This window comes from Macaca mulatta, chromosome 1, assembly GCF_049350105.2.
Source record: "Macaca mulatta isolate MMU2019108-1 chromosome 1, T2T-MMU8v2.0, whole genome shotgun sequence".
NCBI lineage: Eukaryota > Metazoa > Chordata > Mammalia > Primates > Cercopithecidae > Macaca > Macaca mulatta.
In genome coordinates, this window is record NC_133406.1 from 42,432,027 (window position 1) to 42,457,489 (window position 25,463).

The 25,463-nt window shown below is 40.3% G+C and overlaps 1 protein-coding gene across 1 annotated transcript in view; it reads right to left on the reverse strand.

Annotated features, from left to right (window-relative positions):
• The window catches only part of NIBAN1 (niban apoptosis regulator 1), a 173,098-nt gene extending 165,248 nt beyond the window's left edge, over positions 1 to 7,850 (reverse strand). The window contains exon 1 of the mRNA XM_015121955.3: positions 7,289 to 7,850. Coding sequence (XP_014977441.3) covers positions 7,289 to 7,343 — 55 coding nt within the window. The 5' untranslated portion in view covers positions 7,344 to 7,850. The remainder of the gene's footprint in view (positions 1 to 7,288) is intronic.
• Between the last annotated feature and the right edge of the window lie 17,613 nt (positions 7,851 to 25,463).

A 25,463-nucleotide genomic window follows, 5' to 3' on the forward strand; every position in this document is an offset into this window, starting at 1 on the left:
GTGGCTGTCTGGGCCTATGTTTTCTTTTAAAATAAAAATCGTTTTTAAAAAGGAAAAAGAAAAAAAAATCCACATGGTTTGGCATAGAGACATTTACCCTTCTTCCAAAATTCCTTGAGACTGTGGACCTTTTAAAAGTCACTTTGGGGCTCCTAGTAAAAACTATTAATTTATTTTAATCCTATAGACTCATTCCATACAATATCAAGCATAGAGATACAAACTTCCTTAGGTCCTAAAACCTGCAATTTGCACAAGTGAATTAATTGCTTTCATATCTCTAAAGCGTTTATTCTCTTCTCTAAGTGATAAAAAAACATACAGTACCAAAAGCAGGGGGCACTTTTTAAAAGCTGGCATGCATTTTCACATTGGCAGCAACTTGCTAGTCTTGTTTTTAAAATGAATTTTCCAGTTTCAAAGGAGAAAATCTGTACTGCATTTAGGGTTCTGTTAAATCTCTTTCTCTCTCTCTCTCTTTTCCTCCCTCTCTCTCTCTCTCTCTCTCCTTGTGTGTGTGTGTGTACATATGTGTGTTAGTTTTGAACTGTTGGTAAAGTGCCTTAAATAGACTATAGCAGATGAATTGTGCTTTTATTCTCCTGTCTTCCTTTCCATTATGCTTTTATCTTTACTTCTGACTTCATTTCCCATTTCACAGTGCAAATTGTTAAATGTACCTTATTTCTTAGAGTGATGTTACCCGGCCATACTAACAAAAAAATTACAATTTCTGATTAAGAGATTAAAATTCACTACCACGATTCACACTACATATTTTGTAAAACGTTCACAGTACATTTATTTTAATGAAATTAGAAACTACCTTTACAAATTGGGCTCCTGCTATTGCACTTTCTACCTGTGAACCCAGTTCAGACCTTCCCAGAGATTACAACAGAGTAAAACTACAATGAGCTCAGTAGTTCACAGTAAAAGATAATACAAATTACTATTGTCATCCTAGTAGTTACTATTACTAGAGCACCTTTGATGACGTGGCCCTCTTACAGCCGATGTCCATAGCAAAAAGAAGTTTTTCATCAAGACGAGGGCTTGAAATCATCATCTAACTCTATGGGGTTCAAGGCTTGTATTAGAAGCCACAAGAGGGAAAGTCACTCTTTGTTCCACAAGTACAGGAGAAAATGTTAATCTGTCTCAGTCTACTGTCTTTCTGTCTTTGTGGTTGACTCTATGAAACTCACAACTCACAAAATCCTTTATGGTTTTGCAACATGAGATTTGGTTTCCTAAAGAGCTTCCCATTTCTAAAGTATTGCTTTCAATTCACAAAGACCAAAGGAAATAGAAAGTAATTATTGATACTAGCAATTCCTAATTTGCAGTAGTTTTCCTTATTTGAAACTCCTGCTGGCTTCCTTGGTAATCTGGCATGCCTGAAGGCAATTTTTTCACTTAAAATATAAAGTGATCAATACGCACTTGTGCGTTATTCATAGTGGGCCCACTTTCTCCTGTTTCCTCCATCCCCACTACTCTGGAGGAGCTGCAATTTCTCACGTCTTACAAAAGCCTATTCCTGTCTACAAATTAAGAGCTGAGACAAATACTATAATCTTTACACACTTTCTACTTTCTTTGGCTTACTTTTTCTTAAAGGGGACCCAATAAGGCAGCATTTAGTGTACTGGTTAGGATGCTTTGGGCCACAAGTTAAAAGAAGATAATTATATTAGTTAGAATAAGGTTTGTCTGTGCATAACAATAAAACCACAATAACACTGGCTTAAAGAGATGGAAGTTTCTTTCCTTCTTGTTAAGGTCCAGAGGTAAACGATCCAGGGCTGGTATGGAGGTTCTTCTCTATGAAACCACGGGAACTTAGCCTCCTTTTGTCCAGTTACTCTGTCCTACATGTGCTCCTTCTTGAAAGGACACCTCATGGTCCATGATGGCTGCCCCAGCCATGGTTACAATCCAGCCAGCAGTGTGGAGACTAGGATGAAGATGGTCATACCCTTCCCCTTTAATGTCACTTTCTAGAACAGCACTTCTGTCTACATCCCATTGGCCATAACTCAGCTACATAACCCATTTAGTTGCGAAGGGGTTTGGGAAATATCTTTATTATGGGAGTTCATGTGGACAGCTAAAATTTGGAGATTCTATCATTAAACATAACAGGGGAGAATGCTATTGGGGATAACCAGCAATCTTCACTATTCCAATTCAAAGCGGATTTAGTGGCTGTCATAATATGAAGTACGCAGGGTTAGTATATGGTGGCTATCAGCAAAGTTTGTCAGGGCTCTAGCTTCTTTTCTCTAAGACACTTCAGCTTTGCAGTGCTCCAAGTATTGGCTTTATCTTTAAGCTAGCTCCCCTCCTGCTCATCAAGATAAAAACAGCAGTTGCAGGCATCACATTCAGATGCAACAAAGTCAAAAGAAGGAGAGGAAGTGCCCTTCACTTTGCCTCCTTTTTAAAAGGGAAGAAAACTCGCCTAGAAGCAGCTGGCAGACTTCCCCTCAAGCATCACTGACCAGTTGGCAACATAATCCCATGCCTACTATAATCACTGGCAAGGAGACCACACCACCATGACAGGTATAGCCACCTTTCAGGGGCCTTAAATGGGGCTAGCGTCTCTGAAACAGAGGGCAATATCGGGAGTTGCTTTTTTTTTTTTAGAGAGAGACGAGGTCTTGTCATGTTGCCCAGGTTGGTCTCAAACTTCTGGGTTTGGGCCATCCTCCTGCCTCAGCCTCCCAAAGTGCTGGGATTTCAGGCATGAGCCACCAAACCTGGCCAGGAGTTTTAATACCTGAACAAAACTGGAGTTCTGTTAGAAAAAGGAATGGGGGCTGGGCACAGAGGCTCATACCTGTAATCCCAGCACTTTGGGAGGCCAAGGCAGGTGGCTCACTTGAGCTCAGGAGTTTGAGATTAGCCTGGGAAATATGGCAAAACCCCGTCTCTACAAAAAAAACACAAAAAAACTACCTGGGCATGGTGGCACATGCCTGTACTCCCAGCTACTTAGGACAGCGAGGTGGGAGGATCGCTCGAGCCCACGGAGGTCGAGGTTGCAGTGAGCCATCATTGCCCCACTGCACTGTAGTCTGGGTGACAGAGTGAAACCCTGTCCCAAAAAAATAAAATTAAATTAAAAAATGGAGGAATGGGAAAAGGATGTTGGGTTGACATACAACAGTGTCTACCATAATGCATTTCCTAACTTTCTCATCACAGTATATTGCCATTACTAGCCAACTTGGACTCTAAGATTACACTACGAAAAATATTCAGGTTAAATCAGACCAGTTCTTATGCCCATCTCCCACCAACAAATTATAACCGAAGCAGCAAATGCGTAGACTAGTGCGACACATCTACACGAAGTAGACAGCAGATATGTACAGCTCTCCGCATCCTCCACCTTGCCCATGGAGACTTCATTCTAGACACATCACTTTAAACTTTATATCTAGCCACCTAAGTTAACCCTTGTATAAATAAGAGAGAACTCCTCTGAGTAAAATATGTGCTATTTTAAAGCTGAAACTCATTTCTTACTTTATAAGCATCAGATCATTGAGGAGCATTCGGAGGAAGCCACTGGGCCCTTTATATATTGTGTAACTGACTATGCAATAATAAATCCAGTGGGGGAGAAACCGTTTTTCTAACTGGTATCCGCTGCTGGCAGGCCTGCAAGCGCCCACCAGGATCTCTGTATCCCATAGCTCTCAGCTGAAGCACTGACTGTCCAGTACTTTTCCGACCCTCCACAGGACTTCTTATATGGGAGAGCTTTCAAGTTTGTTTTCTTTTTGATTCATTAAAAATTCAAGGGTAATTTTTAGAAGGAAATAAAATTATTGCTTAAACAGGAAAACACTTTGTGGGGTTTTGGGTTTTGGGTTTTTTTTTTTTTTTTTTTTTTTTTTTTTGGTTTTGGTTTGGTTTGGGTAAATTTTTTAAACGATAGTTTAATTTCAGGCCTACCAAAAGCTTTAAAGAAAAAGAGGCCAGGCACGGTGACTCACACCTGTAATCCCAGCACTTTGGGAGGCCAAGGTGGGAAGATTGCTTGAGCCCAGGAGTTTGAGACCAGCCTGGGCAACATGGCAAAAACCCCATCTCTACAAAAAATACAACAATTAGCTGCGCATGGTGGCACACACTTGTAGTTCAGCTACTCAGGAGGCTGAGGTGGGAGGATCACCTGAGCCAGGGGAGGTCAAGGCTCACAGTGATTGCACCACTGCACTTCAGCCTGGGTAACAGAGTGAGACCCTGTCTCAGAAAACTAAAAAAAGAAAAGAAAACATGGCATAAAGAGAGAAGAGCACCCAAACTGACCACTGATGCCTGGAATCTATGAGCTTTCTTCCTCATTTTTAAAAAAAAAAGATAGGCTGGGCGCGGTGGTTCACGCCTATAATCCCAGCACTCTGGGAGGCCGAGGTGGGCGGATCATGAGTTCAGGAGATCGAGACCATCCTGACCCACATGGTGAAACCCCATCTCTATTAAAAACACAAAAATTAGCTGGGCATGGTGGCGCGTTCCTGTAATCCCAGCTACTCGGGAGGCTGAGACAGGAGAATCGCTTGAACCAGGGAGTCGGAGGTTGCAGTGATCCGAGATCGCGCCATTGCACTCCAGCCTGGCAACAGAGCGAGCCTCTGTCTCAAAAAAAAAAAAAAAAAAAAAAAAAAAACAGATCATTTTAGGTCAGTGCTAAAAGCATCACTTAAGACGAACATATGACACGGCTCATGTGATCACAAGTTGGTCTCGGTATTATTTATTAATAGAAACATCTTATCAAGGGACATTACTGAAAGGCCTCTAGAAACAATCCTAAAAATTTATTCTGTTGTAAGAAACATGAGCATTGTTCTAAAACTAACGTCTTTGGAAATGAAGTCACTCCTTAGAATAGCTGATATATCTTTACCTGGAGATTAACTAAATCCTAAGAAACAATGTATTATCAAAACATCCATATGACGCAGGTGTTTTCAGGCACCCAAGGAATGGCAGCTATTAAATGATTTGTCTTGAGGTAAAGGCTGATTCAGCGTCAGCAGCATACAGCTGCTTATAATGCATACAAACCAAAGTTAACAAAAGTCACTCAAAATATATTGACTAGCTACTCTCCTTGTTAGCAAAGTTTATCAAGCTTAAAAGAAAGTTATTGTCTCAGCTTCAGGAGCTTTCAAATCTGTATTTCCCTGATGGCTACTTTATGAGAAACAGGTCATAAAAGTATATTTAAACTTTACTGTCATACTTTCAATCGTTTTGCTTACAATTGAATCAAAGCTTGAGAATATCTATAGGTTAAAAAATGGGCAAAGAGGTAAAGATAAGGCTATGATTTTACTCAGGAACCTGGGCTTCAAAACCATCAGGAAATCACAGCCCCGTGACCCTCATTTGCTCACGCACTAACAATGTACAACACCATGCATTTTTCCAAGGTTCTTTTCTCTTTTGGCAAGACTAGCATTCTCACATGAAGCGATGAGTCTTCTTCTCTGGAGGTATTCTAACTTTAACTCTTCTCTTCCCTCTCCCACTACACATACCTTGCAAGTGCCCTCCTGAATATAGAATGAAGAGAGAAAGCTGAACAAGACTGGGGGACGTAATGACTGTCACACCATATGCTATAGGTTTACTCATTCAAACACATGCATTACAAGTTCTTCACTTGCCCTAACTCCCTCACACTTTTGTATGTGTAATAATTTAATAGCTTTCAGAATAAAGAAGGTAATAAATTTTCTTATTATCTGAGTACAATGTTTGCATCAATAGCAACAAATGGCATGGCCAGGAAGTCTTCTTTAAGCAAGTTAATCCTTCACATTTCTTGACTTCAAATGATTAGTGTACACACGGCCATGCTTCCAGGTTAGGTGCGCCTAGGCTTTCCAGTGAAATAAAGTCTTATATAAATGCCTTAAACACAATTTTGCTAACATCCAAATGCAAGCCCTTTCTAAGTTCTGCTAGATTGCCCTTTCAGTCCCTATGCACTGGTAACACAAGCATGTAACCACACTTTTAAGACTAAGGCAGGCTTCATTTATTTCTTTTAAGCTTAGTTCAGCTGTTTTACTAATATAAATAAATCATCCATCTTTTCCCCTTTTAACAAACAAAAGCAAAGAGATACTTGACAGAGTGTTATCCCCATTGTTATCTTTTATCTCGAAAAGCACCAGAGCAGGAATCTGTAAAATCAACTCCGTTGCTCTTCAAGTGCCCTGATTTGATATCCTTTTTAAATGGTCTTAAATGTGGTGACTGAAAACAAATATGGAATAAGAACAACAAATAAATGATTTCCTCTTAGGAAAGGATTCAAGGGCCAAACAGACCTAGAGTTTAATACCTAGTCTGGAAGATATTTCTGAAGCCGAGGGTGGGGGATAGGGCGGCGGGGCGGGGGAAGAACAGTCAATTGGTAAGATAACCAAATGTTAGGTAGCGGTTGAAGGCAATGTTGGGGTGGGGGGTGAGAAGAGGGGAGGCCAAATACACCCAGGAAATAAAGGAGATAACAGTCAGGACTTCCTGCAGTTTCAGTTCGGTTTGGGTTTTGTTTTGTTTTGTTTCTGCCTCACGCTCTCTATTGAGTCCCCACATCTCTGAGGGTCTCCCTAAATGAGTTTCTCCCCATCTGTAACTTTCGCGACAGTTACAAAGCACGCCAGTGTTCCTCTTTTGCTTCCCCCTCTCCGGGGCGGGAAGGGAACGGCATGATATTGTCCTTTCTGCCGCTGATGAAATCAGGCTGCTAGTGCTACGGTGAAGCGCGAGCGAAGCTGCGGCAGACGCCGTGCTTTCCAAAGCCAGACCAACATTACTAAGAGGGAAATTCTGCTTTAGCGGCCGGGAATCCCCAGGGGTATCTCTAGAAACGCGGGATATCCCCGTTGCTCTCTTGGCGGCCAGTTCAGAAACCGCTCAGAACTCGGTCCAGAGCAGGTACCTGAGGGCGAAGTGCGCCGGGCGGGGGCGTCACTGACCCCGAGGCGGAGGGAGCGGCGGAGGCGCCGGCGTCCCCACCCGCATCCTGCACCTGCCTCGCTCCCAAGCCCTCCGGGTCCCGGGTCCACACCTGCGCCGGAGCGCGCCGGCTGGGGCAGGAAACCTCGCTCGCGCGGGCGGGCTGCGGTCGGGGATCCCCGCGCGCTGCAGGGAGAGGGCCCCGGGCGCGCCCCTTGGGGCCCCGACAGCGGCAGCCAGCCTGTTGCAGGGGTCAGGGGGCTCCCCAGGCCCCCGGGCGGGGAGGGCGTACCTCGGATGTAAGCGCACTTGCCCTCGTCCAGCTGGCTGGAGGCTGAGCCGCCCATGGCCGCGAGCCGCCGCTGCTGAGCTCGGCAACTGCCCGGCCCGCCCCCGGGGAACTGGCCGCTCTGGTCCGCGCCCGCTGCTTGCTCCTGGAGTTGAGCCGACGGCGAACCCGGCTCTGAAATTAAGAGCAAACTTCCTTCGAGTGGCGAGAGGCAAGAGGCGTCGCCTTCTGGGGCGCCTCCTCCAGGTCCGCGCCTTCTGAGGATCCGTGGGCCGGCCTGGGGGCTGTCTTCCCGCCCTCGCCTCGCTGGTGAGCTCCGACGGGCTGCCCAACCGAGGAGGACGGCCAGCTCCTCCTCCTCGCCCACGGTCGCTTCTTGTTTTCATCCGTTTGGGGCATCCAAGAAACACCTTGGAGGAAGTGGGCCATTTCTCAAGTGACTGTAAATCTCTGTGAGCTGAAACTTTCCCAGCTCACATCCTTCAAGGTGGAGCTCAAGATCCCGTTGCCTTGTAAGTGTGCCTGTCCAAGAAGAAACAGTTCTTCCCAAGCATTACCTGGGAGCCTGTTAGAAATACAAAATCTCAGCGCCTTCGTCCACCATCCCTCTACACACACACACGCACACACACACACACACACACACACACTTAGAATCTCTGGGAGTGGGGCCTAGCAATCTGTATTTTCACAGACCCTCCAGGGAATTCGGATGCCCGCTGAAGTTTGAGAACTAGAGGTAAACTGTACCTTTCTGCAGGCAAGAACTTGGACCAAGGAGGGAGTGGGGAAATTAGGAAAAAAGGAAAGACAGAAAAAAATGGAAAGCCAGGGAAAAACTATGGCTTGGCCCTACAATATACTCCCAGCCCTGAAACTCCCTAAGACTTGATGAACGTCTGTCCTTACCCCTTTACTTTCCATTCCTCTCCTTAACTGGAAATCAATCATTAGAACAGATATTTGTTCTTTTCCCACAACCACTATTTAGCTTGGCAACCTCTCAGAACAAGACCCACTGGGCAGAGGGGTCACCACTGATTTCATCCTATTCTTAGTAGTCAGTTATTTTGCGACTCCTATTGACGTAACCTCAAGGTCAAATGGTCTGTATACACTAGAATCAGGCCTGAGGAGGACTTTGAAGGCTTTCCCACACACCCCCGCCTTCCCTATTAGTTAACTTGCACTTTAACACAACTATTTCATCATACTCACACCCAATCTCTCACACTCTACATTCCAATCTATCAGTAAATCCTGTCAATTCAGCTTTTAAATATGTCCAATAGCCAACCAATTCTCATCCCCTCTACTGCCATCCCATATCATTCCTCACCTCAGTCATTATACTAGCTGCCTAACTGATCTACCTTCTTCAGAGAAAAGCCACGAAGTCCATCGGGCGTAGGTGGAGTTTCCTCTGTGACCTTCTCTACCACCACTCCTTGTTCTTTCTGCTCCAGTCCTACTAGCCTTTTTTTTTTTTTTACTCTTTCTAAGACACATCAAGCTCAGGGCCTTTGCACTTGTTTTCCATTTCTGTAGGATGCTCTTCCCTCAGATAGTCACATAGGTTACTCCCTCAGTCATTCATTCAAGCCTCCACTTTAATGCTAGTAACTCAGAGAGGTTCTCCTTGACCCAGGAACACAAACCATCACCTCTCTCTGCCACTTGCCCTTCATTATTTCTATTTCATATCACTTAGCATCATCTAGCATATATTTCTTTTTTTTTTTTCTTTGAGATGGAGTCTCACTCTGTCGCCCAGGCTGGAATGCAGTGGCACTATCTCGGCTCACTGCAAGCTCCGCCTCCCAGGTTCACGCCATTCTCCTGCCTCAGCCTCCCGAGTAGCTGGGGCTACAGGCACCCACCACCACATCCACCTAATTTTTTGTATTTTTGGTAGAGACAGGGTTTCACCGTGTTAGCCAGGATGGTCTCAATCTCCTGACCTCGTGATCCACCTGCCTCAGCCTCCCAGAGTGCTAGGATTACAGGCATGAGCCACCATGCCCGGCCTAACATATATTTATTTGTCTATCTTCCTCCACTGCACTGTAAACTCTATAAGGTCAGGGATTTTCTTATTGTTGTTTCTTGGGGCTTTTTCCCTCAAAATTTCTGTTTTCTTTTTTATTATTATTTTCCCTCTTAGAGCAGGGATTTTTTTTGTCTACTATGTCCTCTGCTATATTTCAAATGCCTGGAAGAGTGCCTAGCATGTAGTAGGTGTCCACTAGATAAGTGTCCACTAGATAAGTAGATAACCACTGAATAAGTGAATGAATGAAAAATAAAATGTAAAAATCTGTACTCAACAAAAACTATGATCTCAAGCATTTCCAGATAACAACTCAATGATTGAATTATTTAATGTTGAACTCTTCTCTCAATACTCTAGTTGGCTCCTAGAATTAAGTGTATCTCCTTGAAGAAGGAATTTCTTTGACTATATAAATAGCTATAATTGTGCCTCAGAATACTGTTATTGTTGTTGTTGTTATTGAAGAAAACTAGCTTGGATCTCCTGTCAGAAGTGTAGTTTTAGCTTGTCACCTCTTGTTCAGGAATATTCTGAGAAAGGACTGATTATCCTCATCTATCATTATCTACTCATTTGTAAACATTCACAGATGAAACAGAGTGCAAAGATGGACTCACACAAACAAATGGAAAAACATTAAATGCTCATGGATAAGAAGAATCAATATTGTTAAAATAGTCATACTGCCTAGAACAATGTACAGATTCAAAGCTATTCCTATCAAACTACCAAAGACATGCCTCACAGAATTAGAAAAAAACTATTCTAAAATTCATATGAAATCAAAAAAGAGCCTGAATAGCCAAAGCAATCCTAAGCAAAAAGAACAAAGTTGTTGGCATGGCATGAACTGACTTCAAACTATACTGGAAGGGTACAGTAACCAAAACAGAATAATACTGGTACAAAAACAGTATGCCAGAAATACTGGACAAAAACAGATACTTAGACCAATGGAACAGAATAGAGAAGTAAACCCAGAAATAAAGCTGCATACCATCTGATCTTCAACAAAGTTGACAAAAGCAACGGGAAAGGACTCTCCCTATTCAATAAATGGTGCTGAGATAACTGGCCAGTCATATGCAGATGATTGAAACTGAACCCCTTCTTTTTTTCTTTTTCTTTTTTTTTTTTTTTTTGAGACGGAGTCTTGCTCTGTCACCAGGCTGGAGTGCAGTGGCGCGATCTCGGCTCACTGCAACCTCCACCTCTCAGGTTCAAGCAATTCTCCTGCCTCAGCCTCCTGAGTAGCTGGGACTACAGGCATGTGCCACCACACCCAGCTAATTTTGTATTTTTAATAGAGATAGGGTTTCACTATTTTGGCCAGGATGGTCTTGATCTCCTGACCTCATGATCCGCCTGCCTCAGCCTCTCAAAGTGCTGGGGTTACAGGCGTGAGCCACCATGCCCAGCTGGACCCCTACTTTATATTATACCATACACAAAAATCAACTTAAGATGGATTAAAGACTTAAGTGTAAAACCCAAAACCACAAAAACTCTTGAAGAAACTTAGGAATACCATTCTAGACATAGGCCCTGGCAAAGATTTCATGACAAAGACACGAAAAGCAGTTGCAACAAGAACAAAAATTGACAAATGGAACCTGATTAGACTAAACAGCTTCTGCACAGCAAAAGAAACTATCAGCAGAGTAAATAGACAACTCACAGAATGGGAGAATATATTTGTGAACTATGCATCTAACAAAGATCTAATATCCAGAATCCATAAGAAATTTAAAGTAGCAAGTAATAAACAGACAATTCCATTAAAAAGTGGGCAAAGGACATAAGCACTTTTCTAAAGAAGACATATGCACAGTCAACAAGCATATGAAAAAATATTCAACATTACTAATCATTAGATAAATATGAATCAAAACCACAGTAAGATACCATCTCATATCAGTCAGAGAGCTGTTATTAAAAAGCTCCCACTGTTGGTGGGAATGTAAATTAGTTTAGCCACTGCGGAAAGCAGTTTGTCAATTTCTCAAAGAATTTAGAACTACCATTTAACCCAACAATCCCATTATTGGATATTTACCCAAAGGAATGTAAATCACTATACCATAAAGACATATACATACATATGTTCATTGCAGTGCTACTCATAATACCAAAGCCATGGAATCAACCCAAATGCCCATCAACAGTAGACTAGATAAAGAAAATGCAGTACATATACACCATGGAATACTACACAGCTATGAAAAAGAATGAGATCATGTCCTTTGCAGCAAAGTGGATGGAGCTGGAGGCCATTATCCTAAGTGAATTAACACAGGAACAGAAAACCAAATGCCACATGTTCTCACTTATAAATGGGAGCTAAACTTTGAGTACACATGGACATAAGAAGGGAACAATAGACATCAGGGCCTATTTGAGGGTGGAGGATGGAAAAAGGGCAAGGATCAAAAAACTATCTGTCAGCCGAGCACAGTGGCTCATGTCTGTAATCCTAGCACTTTGGGAGGCCAAGGGAGATGGATCACTTAAGTCTGGGAGTTCAAGACCAGCCTGGGCAAAAAGACAAAACCACATCTCTACAAAAAATACCAAAAACAAATAGCCAGACAAGGTGGCATGTGTCTGTTGTCCCAGCTACTCTGGAGGCTGAGGTGGGAGAATCACTTGACCCCAGGAGGCAGAGGTTGCAGTGAGCTGAGATTGCGCCACTGCATTCCAGCCTGGGCAACAGAGCAAGACCCTGTCTCAAACAAACAAAACAAAAAAACTACCAGTTGAGCACTATACTATTTACCTAGGTGACAAAATAATATGTACACCAAAGCCCCACAACAGGTAATTTCTCCATAGAATAAACCTGTGCGTGTACCCCTGAAATTAAAATAAAAGTCAAAAAAATAGAATAAAATATTTTTAAAGATGGATTCATATAGTAGAGGATTACAGGTTAGCAGGTTTGTAACCTGGCAGTTCCAGCTTTGATTTAATTAATAGCCATGTGATCTGGTCAAGTTGCCTAACTTACCTGTCTCAGTCTCATCTGTTAAGTGGAGCTAATTACATTTACCTCATGAACTGTTGTCAAAATGAAGTTTGATCAGGTTTATGAATGACTTGACATATTCCCAAGAGCATAGTAAGTGTTCAGTAAAGGGAAGCTAGGACTAATATTATTAGAAAGGGCAAGAGTGAGGAAGGAAAGCAATTTTCTAGAGAAAGTGAAATTTTAATTGGACCTTGAAACTTATGGACGTTACATTAAGAAAGAGCTGCAGCTTCCTTTCTTCCCCCAAACAAATAAAGTTCTTTTTCCCCCAATGGTTTACAGGAAAAATTAAGGAATTCATTATTTTAGTCATAGTATTTAATATTTGCAAATCCTATGTGGGCATCATTTTATTAATCACACACTAAAAATGAGTCTCCAAGCAATTCAATAACTTTATGAACCAGATTCAATTTCACATGATTCAAATCAGCTACTTTAGAAAATTTCCTTTGCAATGTTAGTTTCTGTACTGTATCTGTATTTTGTATTAAAATACTCTTAGGACCATTTCTTTCAGGTAAACATCACATACTAAAATGATTACTTTTTTAACATCTTCATTGAGATATAATTCATATACCATAAAATTCACCCTTTTTTCCAAAGGCTCGAATTAGTTCAGTAGTCATTTAACATCTTTAAAGTGTGTGTGTGTGTGGATTCCCTTGCACATCATAGAACTACAAAGCCCTTATTTGCCATGGTCTCATGTGAGTTAGTAGAATCTATCTACTTAACCTCCTGCAGAGCAGAGATTACTCCAAACTTCTTTGTACTTCTCCAAGAAACTTATACTGCCTTGTGATATGGGAGTAGAAGTTCTGTAATTCATTAATTGATAAATGCATATGGTAGTTTACATCATTACTAATTTGATCTTCACAAAAACCCACTAAGGCAAGCCCTATTATTATCACCACTTCACAGATGAGGAAGCCCAGGTTAAGAAGTTTTAAGAATTTATCTAAGGTCACCTGTGATATGGGCTTGTCTGACTCCAGAGTTCATCCTCTTAACTGTAATAATGCTTTTATCTTAAATCTTGATTTTGTTTATTTACATAAGTAATCCAAGTTGTACTATAAAAAATTAGAAAATATAGATAAATAATAAGAAAAATGGATAAAAATGTCCAAATCCCAACATCGATATCTTTAGATAGCCCCAATTACCAGTTTGGTGTAAATTCCTACAGATTCACGTGTAATTATGAATACATGCATAATTATAGTTTATAATTACATATAAACTTACTAGAATTACTTATTCACCAAAATGAGACGTTATGCTCTATATATTATTTAATCTGTGTCATAATTTTTCATTTGGAATATTTCCACTTAACTAAATATTTATTTCTAGTCAATGGTATTTCACTGTAATGTAGCTTAATTCATCCACCTACTAACAATGTGTAATTCCCATTTCCCTACCCCTAGATTACACTGGACTTTTTAATATCTTTTAAAATTAGCCTATCATTATTATAATAATTATTATTCCTTTTAATATTTGTCAATTTGGGAGTCTAAATAGGGGTCACATTCTGTTGTTCAATTTTGAAATTTTTAATGAGGAAGAATATTTTTTCCATGGACTTTCTGGCCATATGTGTTCCTTCTTTGTGAATTGCCTATGCTTGTACTTCTCCATTTTTCTATTGATTTCTTATCCTTATTGTTATTGAAAAGTTTTATATCTATATTAGAGACATTAACCCTTTTACTGTAAAACACATTGCAAATTAAATTACTGAAACATACTTCTCTGTGCTCTATATTGAATTTTCTTTTCTGAATATTGACCTAACCACAGGCAAATTTAAAAATCAAATTTGTCTCTGCCACCTTCTCATCTTTCCTCATTCCCTCTTATCCTTACATAATGTCTAAAGAATGCCTAGCCTAATCAATAATATATCTTATATCAATAATATATGTTGTACCTAGGGTTTTTACACAAAATAGATTAACTTGGAAGTCATTTTATGAATTTTTAAAACATATGTGTTTGTTTACTTACTAGCTGCCTCAAAAGATGGTTATAATAATCTAATACAATCTGTCTTAGGGGCTCAAAGTTTAAAGACTGGGCTTTAATCCTCATTCTGATACTGGCTTGCCTCATGATCTTGGGAAATAACTTAAATTTTCTAAGCTTCATATTCCTTATCTTCAAAATAGGTATCTGCAAAAATTAGATGAGATCATATGTATAATATACTTAATACATATAACTATACCTACATATTTAGCATTCTCTAAATGAAGCTAGTATATAACTAGTGATAAACAAAAAAGTACTTTAACTGTTTTATCAATGCTAGTCCTTTTTATTCATATGCTTGTTATAATCCTTTTGTGGCCAGTATATCGAACTCCCCAGGGGCAGGTATTAATACCAATTTTGAAAGAGAAAATGTGTATTACTATATTTTAATTATATATGTGAACAACAAAAAATAACTGTCTTCATAATACAAACTATAGAAAGCTAAGCTGAATAAAATCTTTTCTAGAGGTAACATGTTGAAGATGAAATCCAACTTCTGCTTATCAATGACTCTTGAAGTTGCGGGAACTCCAGGACTGTGTGGCATTTTTATTGGAAAAAGATATTCTTTAAGTTGAGAAACACTTGCTCAATGTGCTTTTCAAATGTAAGTCATCACAATTATATATAGACCTCTAGTATTTGCATAAGACCATAGACACAGAATAGAAGTTCAAGTATTTTAACAGAAACCAGTAAAGGTTTGGAACTAAGGATGACAACTCTAGAACCAAGGAAACGTTTAGATGTGTAGGCACCAATCTTCAAATCTGACAAATACCAGACCAGCACAGTTGCCCTTGTGAAAACTGTAGCCATATTACTGCCAAAGATAAACAGATTATATGGGTTCTTCTGAAGTCAAGGTTCTGAAGGACCTTGTATTTGGGGAAGTTAGTTTAGTGTTAGTGCACAAAGGGAAGAGTGCCACCTGCTGGGCCACCGGTGATACTCCTCGTGGGGCCACAGCTACCCGGGCAGGGTGGGAAAGAACACTGACTCTGGTCCAAATCAAATTCATTTTGCTACACCTAGATTAGTTTAACAGTCATTTGGAATTATTCAGCCACTTCCTACAAATATTAATATCCAAGCTTCTTTCTCCTCAGCTAACAAATGAATGACTCTGAGAACAGAACTTTTCCGGCTAAATTTATTTTAGGGGCCAATTCTAGTATTTCAACATGCAAACTTGCACACATGTGTAAGCTTTGTACCCACAAAATGTGCACATAACACACATTTTTGACATTATATTTTGTAAAGCACATGTTTTTTTTCATTCTTTTGACTTAGAGTCATCGTTCCCTCTTCTCTTTACAGTGCAAAATGCCAGCACAGTAATTCTCTTAGTCAGGTGTCAGTAGTTGCTGAGAATAGGCCAGGGCTCTGATTTCTATTCTATTGTGCTTGAATGGGGAGATGGGAAGAAGTTTTTATTTATTTATTTTTTGAGACAGGGTCTCGCTCTGTCACCCAGGCTGGAGTGCAGTGGCACGATCTCGGCTCATTACAACCTCCTCCTGGGTTCAAGCAATTCTCCTGCCTCAGCCTCCCGAGTAGCTGGGACTACAAATGCACACCACCATACCCAGCTAATTTTTGTATTTTTAGTAGAGATGGGGTTTCACTATGTTGGCTAGGCCAGTCTTGAAATCCTGACCTTAAGTGATTCACCTGCCTTGGCCTCCCAAAATGCTGGGATTACAGGTGTGAGCCATCACGCCCAGCCAGGAAGAAGTATTGGTAGTGGAACCACAAGGGCATGTAGGAACAGTGGGACTGATTCATTAAAGTGGGGTAGGTAGGGTATTATGTCACTAACATTGTTTAGAATTCCTGCACATGGTGATTTTTAAAAATGCAAGCTGAGTTAGTTTTATTATTGCTTTTCAATGCTCTACACAGAGTGTACCCCTTTTTGCCAAACCAAGGACAGACCACTCCCACAGCATTCCTTCTGATAGACCTCTAAATATTTTCACTCACAAATGGTGTAGGGAGTGAGGCAGAAATGCCCAGATTTATATGCCTTATGTATGGAAGGAATATACTCTCTTCTACATTGGCATGACTTATTGTACCTAATTAAAACTATCTGCATCCATGCTGCCTTAAAATCTTTTTCCTATTTTGACATTGTGCCAATTATCAACTCATTTAGGTTACAAATTATAAAGCTATCATATTAAATATCTTAAGGTGAATTCATATAATCAGATTGCATGCCTTGTAAAATTTAGCTAAAATCAGCTCACTGCCAGAGTAACAGTATTGAAGCAGAAGAAGGAAAGAGTAATCTAGGAGTATGGGGCCCTCAAAACACATCATGGGAGTCTATATCCAAACTAGGTTAATCAGGATCTTGCCCAGGATTTTTCTACTGTAGTTATTGAAGAAAACTCTTTCTTTCCCCTGGGGTCAATAAGTTGGTAAAATAGGAATCTCGAGCCACCAAGTGGACATTTGTCTACCAGAAGGACAGACCCTGATTGAAAGAAAAGAATTCTTTGATGACATCTCATTAGTTGAGCCCTGGCTTGCCCAGTTACATGAAACAAATCCTCTCATTTGCGTTTGTTAAGCAAGTTTGAACTGGATTTCTGTCTTCCAACAAAAGCATTTTGACAAATAGAAGGCTTTAAATATAGTGCTTGTGTGCAAGATTAAAATATTCTATAGTTATACTATATCCTTTTATATAATTGATTAAAGCAAATATAAGCAGATCATTTTCTATGAGTGATTTGCAGCACATGCCAACAAATGGCAGTTGCCACAATATATAAAAATTTACTTTTCTCATTCATTTGTTATTCTCTATAGTCAGTTTCGAAAATGATTTATTTTCATCCTAGACATTTCATTAATTATTGACTATACATATACACTAATTCCAATTTATATTTAAAAGCAGCTGGCTCAAATCTTGGCAAGAGAATTAGCAGTGATTCCACACATCATGATCTGAATATATATAAATATAGTCCGATCGTACTCCCATTTTATTCATTTTTTTAAAAATTAGATTCGTAAAATTCTAACTTCTAGCTCAAGTTATGCTGAAATTAAATTGGGAAACATGGCAGACTTTGGGTTAGAACTAAATCAGATTGGCAGAAATTTTGCAACCTTAATGGCCATGTTTTACATACTGTTATTGAAGTTACAGCCATATAAATTATATAATTTAATCTTAGAATTCTTGGAAATTAACTACTGTTAATTTATAATAACTTTAATTTAGAGAGAACCCAGTGCAGATAAATTAAGCAATATTGAGACAGCTATCATGAAAGTATCAGTAGAAAACCAGCTAGAGAACAAGGATAGCCTCATCAACCTTCTGGGTTTTCAATGGGATTTTTTTTTGGTTTTGTTGTTTGTCAGGAAGTTTTTGTTTGTGTGTTTATTTAGTTTTGGTTTTTTGAGACAGACGCACTGTGATCTTTATTGTGATGGCTTGGTATCCACTGACTGGAACAGCACCAGGCTTACGGTCAGTGCTCAATTAAGGTTTATTGAATGAATGAGTGTTCTGTAATAGATGCAAATCTGGTGCAACATGAGTTTTTCTGTTATTGCTGTAGGTAATAAAACATGCCCATTGTGAACTAAACCAGAAGGAATTTTCAGGTGTCCCTTTTTCAAGCTTCCTCATCCTAATAGTAAATGAACTGAGACCAGAAAAGGTAAAGTGACTGCCCAAAACAGAGAAAGGAGTAGTAAATCAATTAACAAGCATTTATCAAGTAGTGTACACTATTTCAGATAATGAAGACACAGCAGAGCATAAGGCAGTTAAAGTCTCTGCCTTCAAGGAGTTTATATTCCAGTGGGAAAAGTGATGAACATGTAAATGAATAAGATAATTTCAGGCCTTGATAAAATGGTGCTACAAAAATAATGATACAGAACATTTGGATGGAGAATGATGGAGGGTGGAGAGAAACACAGTTGACTTAGATTACTCAGAACTGGATGCTGTGAAGACTTTCATGGGGGCTGAGGCCTGAATGACGAGGAGACAGCCAAGCAAAAGTATGGAGGAAGGGTATTAGAAATGCAAGTACAAAGGGTCTGAGATGGAAACAAGCTTGATGTGTTTCATGAAAATAAAACGGCCATAGTGTTTCAACCAGAATGAGGAGGAGAGAAAATGAATAGAGACAAGGTTAGCTGAGCCAACACCAAACCCTGTAGAGCACTGTGTATCAGGAAAAGTAGTTGTGGGTTTTTACAGGGTCTGATGAGACAGCATTCAAAAGGTTTTGAGGAAAGGAGTCGTATTATCTAATTTTCATTTCAGAAAAATCACTCAGGCTACCGTGTGGAGAATGGACTGGGATAAGGCAAGAGATGATGCTGTAAGACTAATTAGAATACTGCCCCAGTAATCCAGGCTGCATGGTGTTCACTTGGACTAGGATTGACAGTAGAGAGGGTGAGCAGTAGCTGGACTCAAGACATTTGTAAGTACCTATAGGACTTACTGCTAGATGCATTTGGGCAAATGAAGATGCCATTTACAGTGATAGAGAGGACTCTGGAAGAATGACTTGGGAGAATGGGGAAATGATTAGTTTGGCTTTGGACATGTCAAGTCTGAAATTTTTTTAAATCAACTTTCTCAGGTTTAGTAAGCCTGAAATTTTTATTAAACATTCAAATGGAAATGCTAAAACATAGTTGGATAGATAAGTCTGGACTTCAAAACAGAGGTCAGGAGAGGTGACATGGATTTGGACATCATCAATAAAGAGATGATATTCAAAGCCATGGCTCTAGGGAAACCCTGTGGTTAGAGAAGAAAGGAGGACTGAGACAGTCTGGAGCACTGTGAGAGATCTTCTGGAGGATGAGGAGCCAGAACAAAAGGGCTGAGAAAGAACACAGAAGAATCTGGCTTCCCGCATGTCTCATGGGTGACCTTGATAAGGACTGTTCTTAATATGGAAATGGGAGAATGGAGGAAGGAAAGCCTAATTGACATGTAGTGAGGTAAGAACGGGGAGTGAGGACAAAGCAGCAGCAAGTTAAACATGGCTTTCAGAAATGTTTCCATGGAGTTAGGAAGTCCTGAAGAGGGCAACAGAGGATGATGTACAAAGCAATGTAGGACGATTCGCCTTTGGCCTTGGATACAGCAGGGATGCTTCTTCCACTGTGACTTGAGAGCAGTTAGTTGCTGGGGCTCAGGTGCAGGTGGGCTGCAGGATTTGGTGAATTCTTGACTAATTCCATCAAAGTTGAACCCAATTTTTCCAAATCCTACTTCAGATTGTAACCACATAGCCACCATTGGAATTATAAAGTCATATTTGTTGTATTGGACACAATAGCTGAAAGTTTTGAAAGATGTAATTCCTACTTCTAACTTGCTGTGTGAAATTATTCTACAAATGTAATCATCTAAGTTTAGTGGTGCAAAAGTGTCATTACTTAATCAAATGAAATTACTATAGCACCAAGCTTATTTTCAATACAATGTAAAAGAGACATCGTCCTTAGTTTTTAGTTATTCAAAGGAATGAAGTCAACAAACTAAGAAAGTGGAAAAAACCTAGGTCCTTAAAATCATCATTGGACTACTGAATTAAGCAGCTCTGGAATGGCCTTATCCCAGATTTCTTGTTATGTGAGTTAATAAATGTACTGATTGTTTGAGCCATTTTTTGTTGATTATTGCCACTTATAGCTGAAAGCAGTTTAACAAGCATGGTATTTTACTAGAATAACTGGTAGCCATCTGGAAAAAAATAAAGCTCAAACCTTACACAAAAATACATTCCAGACAGATCAAAATATAATAAAAACTAAAGTTTAACTATCACCATTCCTAATTTTGCACAAAAGCAGCAGAAGCTTTAAAGTAAAAGCTGTTCTTTTATGTTTTAACTTAATTATTCTAAATGATATGTAAGCCATTTAAATTGGGCTATCTATAGTAACAAATGGAACATAATAGTGAATAATACAAATGCCAGCAACAACTGACAAATATTTTGTCATTAAGACACTTTTCATCCTTTATTGCTCTCTTTTCCCGTTTTAGTATGTTGTATTTTTCTTGAACTATAAAATATTATTTACTGGATGCTTGCAGATAACATCATATCCTTTCCATAATTAAACATGAAACTATCAGGAGAACCGTAAGTCTACCTCTTTTCCTTCTATCTGGTTCTATGTGTGAGTATCCTAGTCACTTCTATCATCTTCGTTGAGCCCTTGAGAAAAAAGATGACAGACAGTGACAGTAGTGTTGTACCCCCAGTACCAACCACCATGTCTGGAACATGAAGGCATTCAGTGAAGTTTTGTTAAGTGGACAGATGAATGAATGCATGCACACATGTGTGTGAGAAAATGGAGGGAAGGTGATACTTTTCCTGTTTCTGCTCACTTGCATGGTCAGAAGAAAGAGAACAAGTTGCTGAAGGTTCATGGAAAGCTCACAAAGAAAGAAGATTCATCTTCTTATCCAGTTCATGAACTCTCAGGAGCATTGCTCAAGGGTTCTTCCTGGTTGCAGTTCTGAGAACTATTGTAGGAGGAGTGAAGAAAACATTTATTGTCTACTGGATGCTGGGCACTGTCCTAGACACTTTAATACATTATTGTATCCTCTATTTCTATTTATTTTATAAATAAGATAGGGGTTGTCTTCTAAGGGAGGTACACAATCTATTCAACTGGGAGAATTTGCAAATCCTAGAGCATTCAATCTATAGCTCAATAGGCTGAACTCTGCCTATCTAAGTTCAAAATTAATTATCTTCCTCAAGCAAGCGCTCTAACTTGGAAGTCAAGTTGCAGAGCAAGGCAAAAATAACAGCAGTAGTTTTATACATATTTCTGATCTCTTCCTAAGTAAATACATTGAAAAACTCCCATTGTAGCTACTCAAAATGTACTTGCAACAACATAGGAATTCCACTAAGATTTACCTTGTTAGACTTCTTTTTAGTTTACCATCCAAATCTTTTGTAGGGAAATTTATAGACACAATGGATGAATTATTCTATTGTTTTTCATTATCCTAGGCTAATGAATATATCCACTAGAGTGTCTGTGATGGTTAAATTTTATGTACCAATTTGGCTAGGCTGTGGTGCCCCGCTGTTTGTTCAAACACTAGTCCAGCTATTGCTGTGAAGATACTTTGTAGATGTGATCAACATCTACAATCAGTCGAGTTTAAGTAAAGGAGATTGCCCCCAATCTCCTTGGGGGGTTTCCTTGTTCAGTCAGGTGAAAGACATAATTGCAGAACTGAGGACTCCTGGAAAGGAAGGAATTCTGCCTCGAGACTGTAACATCGAAATCCTGCCAGATTTCCCAGGCTGCAGGCTTGCCCTACACATCTCAAACTTGCCAGCCCCACAATTGCATGAGCCAGTTCCTTTAAAAAATATTAGCAAGAGGGAAATCAGGAATAATAGGCAGGTGCCCTATCTGGCATAAATATTTAGAACCTTGGTCCTATATAACCTGATTCCTTTGGCTCCGATTACTAATCTCTATGGATTCACTCCTGTTGTCTCTCCAGTCTCAGAACTTCTAAATGAAGTTGCCCTGCTCACACAAAACATGTGTGTGTGTGTGTGTGTGTGTGTGTGTGTGTGTGTGTATTACTGTGTGTGTGGGTATTACTGTGTGCGTGTATATATATATATTTATGTATATATACTATTAGTTCTGTTTCTCTAGAGAACATTTGCTGATACAACAGCTATACTATTTGCAACAGATAAAAATAAACTAGTATTAAGAAGATAAAAGCAGGTCGGGCGCAGTGGCTCATGCCTGTAATCCCAGCACTTTGGGAGACCAAGGCAGGTGGATCACCTGAGGTCAGGAGTTCAAGACCAACCTGGCCAACATGGTGAAACCCCTTCTCTACTAAAAATACAAAAATCAGCCAGGTGTGGTGGTGGGCACCTGTAATCTCAGCTACTCAGGAGGCTGAGGCAGGAGAATCGCTAGAATCTAGGAGGCGGACGTTGCAGTGAGCCGAGATTGCACCACTGCACTCCAGCCTGGGCGACGAGTGAAACTAAGTCTCAAAAAATAAAAAATTAAAAGATAAAAGATAAAAGCAATTAGCAGTCTTTCTCTCTTTGATAGCATTTATTCAGAAACATAAGTTCCAAAGGCTTTGGAATCCTGCCATCTCTAATTATACTACAGATAGAATACTTTAAAAAATAAAATAGTCTGTCATTTTTATTTTTAAAATACATGTGATTTTTAGCTTTGAGAAAGTGCTAAGGTCATCATTAAGCCAGACGTTGAGAAAGTGTGGCATCTTTAAACACTCTGAAGCACTAATTTCAGAGATCCCCCTAGGATTTTCTTTCAGTCCTTACTTATATCCAGATTGTGTTGTAATATCTCTCTTTAGATGTGCCACAATAAGTTTACAACCACTAAAATATGACATTGGAACTATCAGAAAAGCATCTGTATCCACCACAAAAAGCTGGAGGGAAGTACAACTACAGTTCACTGCGTAGCCAGGTGACAGCCATTTAGCAATATCTGGCAGCAAAGGAGAATGAAACATAAGATAAATTGAAGTGTCTGAAAAGTATATGAACCTCAAGTGTTGAAAACATGTCTAGTTCTCTGAAAGATTATATAAGTAAACATTTCAGTTCTTTAAGGAGCACCTCCCATGGACCCAGGGTGTTTTTCAGGAACTGGACATAGCTTTCCCCTCCTGAGAAGATGAGGGTCTGATGATGGAGACCAACAGATAAGATAACAAGCAGTAAGAATAATTTGTAACATGTTCAGTGCCATACTAAACTGATTCATAAAACGATTCGATTTACAATGATTTACAGGAACACCTCCTGCAATGAACTGAAGGTTTGCATCAGCCTAAAACTCGTATGTTGAAATCTAACTCCCAAGATGATGATATTAGGAGGTGGGACCTTTGGGAGGTGATTAGGTCATGAAGGTGGAGCCCTCATGAATGGGATTAGTGTCCTTCTTAAAGAGGCCTCCGAGAGTCTTCTTTCCCTTTTTCCACCATGTGAGAATATCATGAGAAGTTAGCAGTCTGCAACCCGAAAGAAGTCCCTCACCAGAACGTGCCCATGCTGGCACCCTGATCACAGACTCTCAGCCTCCAGAAACTGAGAGAAAGAAATATCTGTTGTTTATAAGCCATCCATTCTGTGTTACTTTGTTATAGCAGCCTGAATGGATTAAGACATCTTAGGTAAGAAAGACAGAAACATTACTCTGCTAGAGAGAAGGGAATTGCAGAGGGAAGGTAACAAATATCCTTATGGAGAAGGTGACCTTCTAGCCAGCTCTTGAAGTTAAGGGAGCAAAGACTCTGAAGGTAAAAAGAAAAGAGACCAAGAGCAAGGGGTCATTCTCCAACAGTCCAGGCAGACAGAGGAGACTTTCAGAGGCACAGAGGCAAATTTAGGACCAGGCCAGCCACTTGGCTTTGCTATTGGGTATACGAACTGGGCTTGCCAACATGCAGCGGGAAAGGTAAGATTTAGTGAGAGACTGGATGTGGGAAAAGGAGGGAGAAACACTCCTGAGTGCTTGATCTGAGAAATGATGACTGGTAGAGAACAGAAAGTTAAAGATTTACAGAAGAAAATACTGCTTTGGGAGAAAGAGGATGTGTTCTGTTGGGGGATGTTGAGACTGAAGAGCCAGTGGAGCGTCCAGGTAGAGATGTCAAGTAACCACTTAATAACCTGGGTCTGCCCCCCAGGAGAAGTTTAGGTCAAAAATATAGATTTCGTCGTCATTAGCAAACTGGATGAGAATGCCCAGAGGAAGAAGCAAGACAAGGAAAGAAGATAACCAAGGAGCAAACATTGCTGGACCCTAATGTTTAAGAGGCAGGAGAAAAGAGAAAAGCCCCATAAAAAACTAAAAAAGTCAAGGAGTTATTATTGTATATGTTTGTTTTGTTTTATTATGCTAATTATATACATGACACAAAACTTACCATTTCAATCATTTTTAAGTGTACAATTTAGTGGTATTAATTACATTCACCATGTTGTACATCCATTACCACTATTTCCAAAACCATTTCATTATCCCAAACAGAAATTCTGCAACCATTAAGCAATAGTTCCTCATTCCTCTCTCCCCACAGTCCCTGGTAAACTTTTTCATTGAGACAGTCTCGCTCTGTCACCCAGTCTGGAGTGCAGAGGTGCAATCTCAGCTCCCCGGGTTAAAGCAATCCTCCCACCTCAGCCTCCTGAGTATCTGGGACTACAGGCATGGGCCATCATGCCTGGCTAATTTTTTTTTTTTTTTTTTTTTGTAGACACAGGGCTGTCACTACGTTGCCCAGGCTGGTCTCGAACTCCTGAGCTCAAGTGATCTGCCCTCCTCAGCCTCCCAAAGTGCTGGGATTACAGGCATGAGCCACCGGGCCCTGCCGGGCTTCTGGTAACTTTTTCTGAGACAGTTTTGCTGTGTCACCCAGGCTGGAGCCCAGTAGTGTAATCTCGGTTCACAGCAACCTCCACCTCCTGGGTTGAAGCAACTCTCGTGCCTAAGCCTCCCGTGTAGCTGGGATTACAGGCATGTGCCACCATGCCCAGCTAATTTTTGTGTTTTGTTTTGTTTTGGTTTGGTTTGGTTTTGGTTTTGTTCTAGTAGAGATAGAGACAGGATTTCACCATGCTGGCCAGGCTAGTGTGGAACTCCTGACGTCAAGTGATCTGCCCACCTCAGCCTCCCAAAGTGCTGAGATTACAGGTATGAGCCATCGCACCTGGCTGCACCTACTAACTTCTCATCTACTTTCTGTCTTTATGAATTTGTCTACGCTAGGTATCTCATACAAGCAGAATCATATAGTTGTCCTTCTTTTTTTTTTTTTGAGACGGAGTCTCGCTCTGTCGCCCGGGCTGGAGTGCAGTGGCCGGATCTCAGCTCACTGCAAGCTCCGCCTCCCGGGTTTACGCCATTCTCCTGCCTCAGCCTCCCGAGTAGCTGGGATTACAGGCGCCCGCCAACTCACCCGGCTAGTTTTTGTTGTT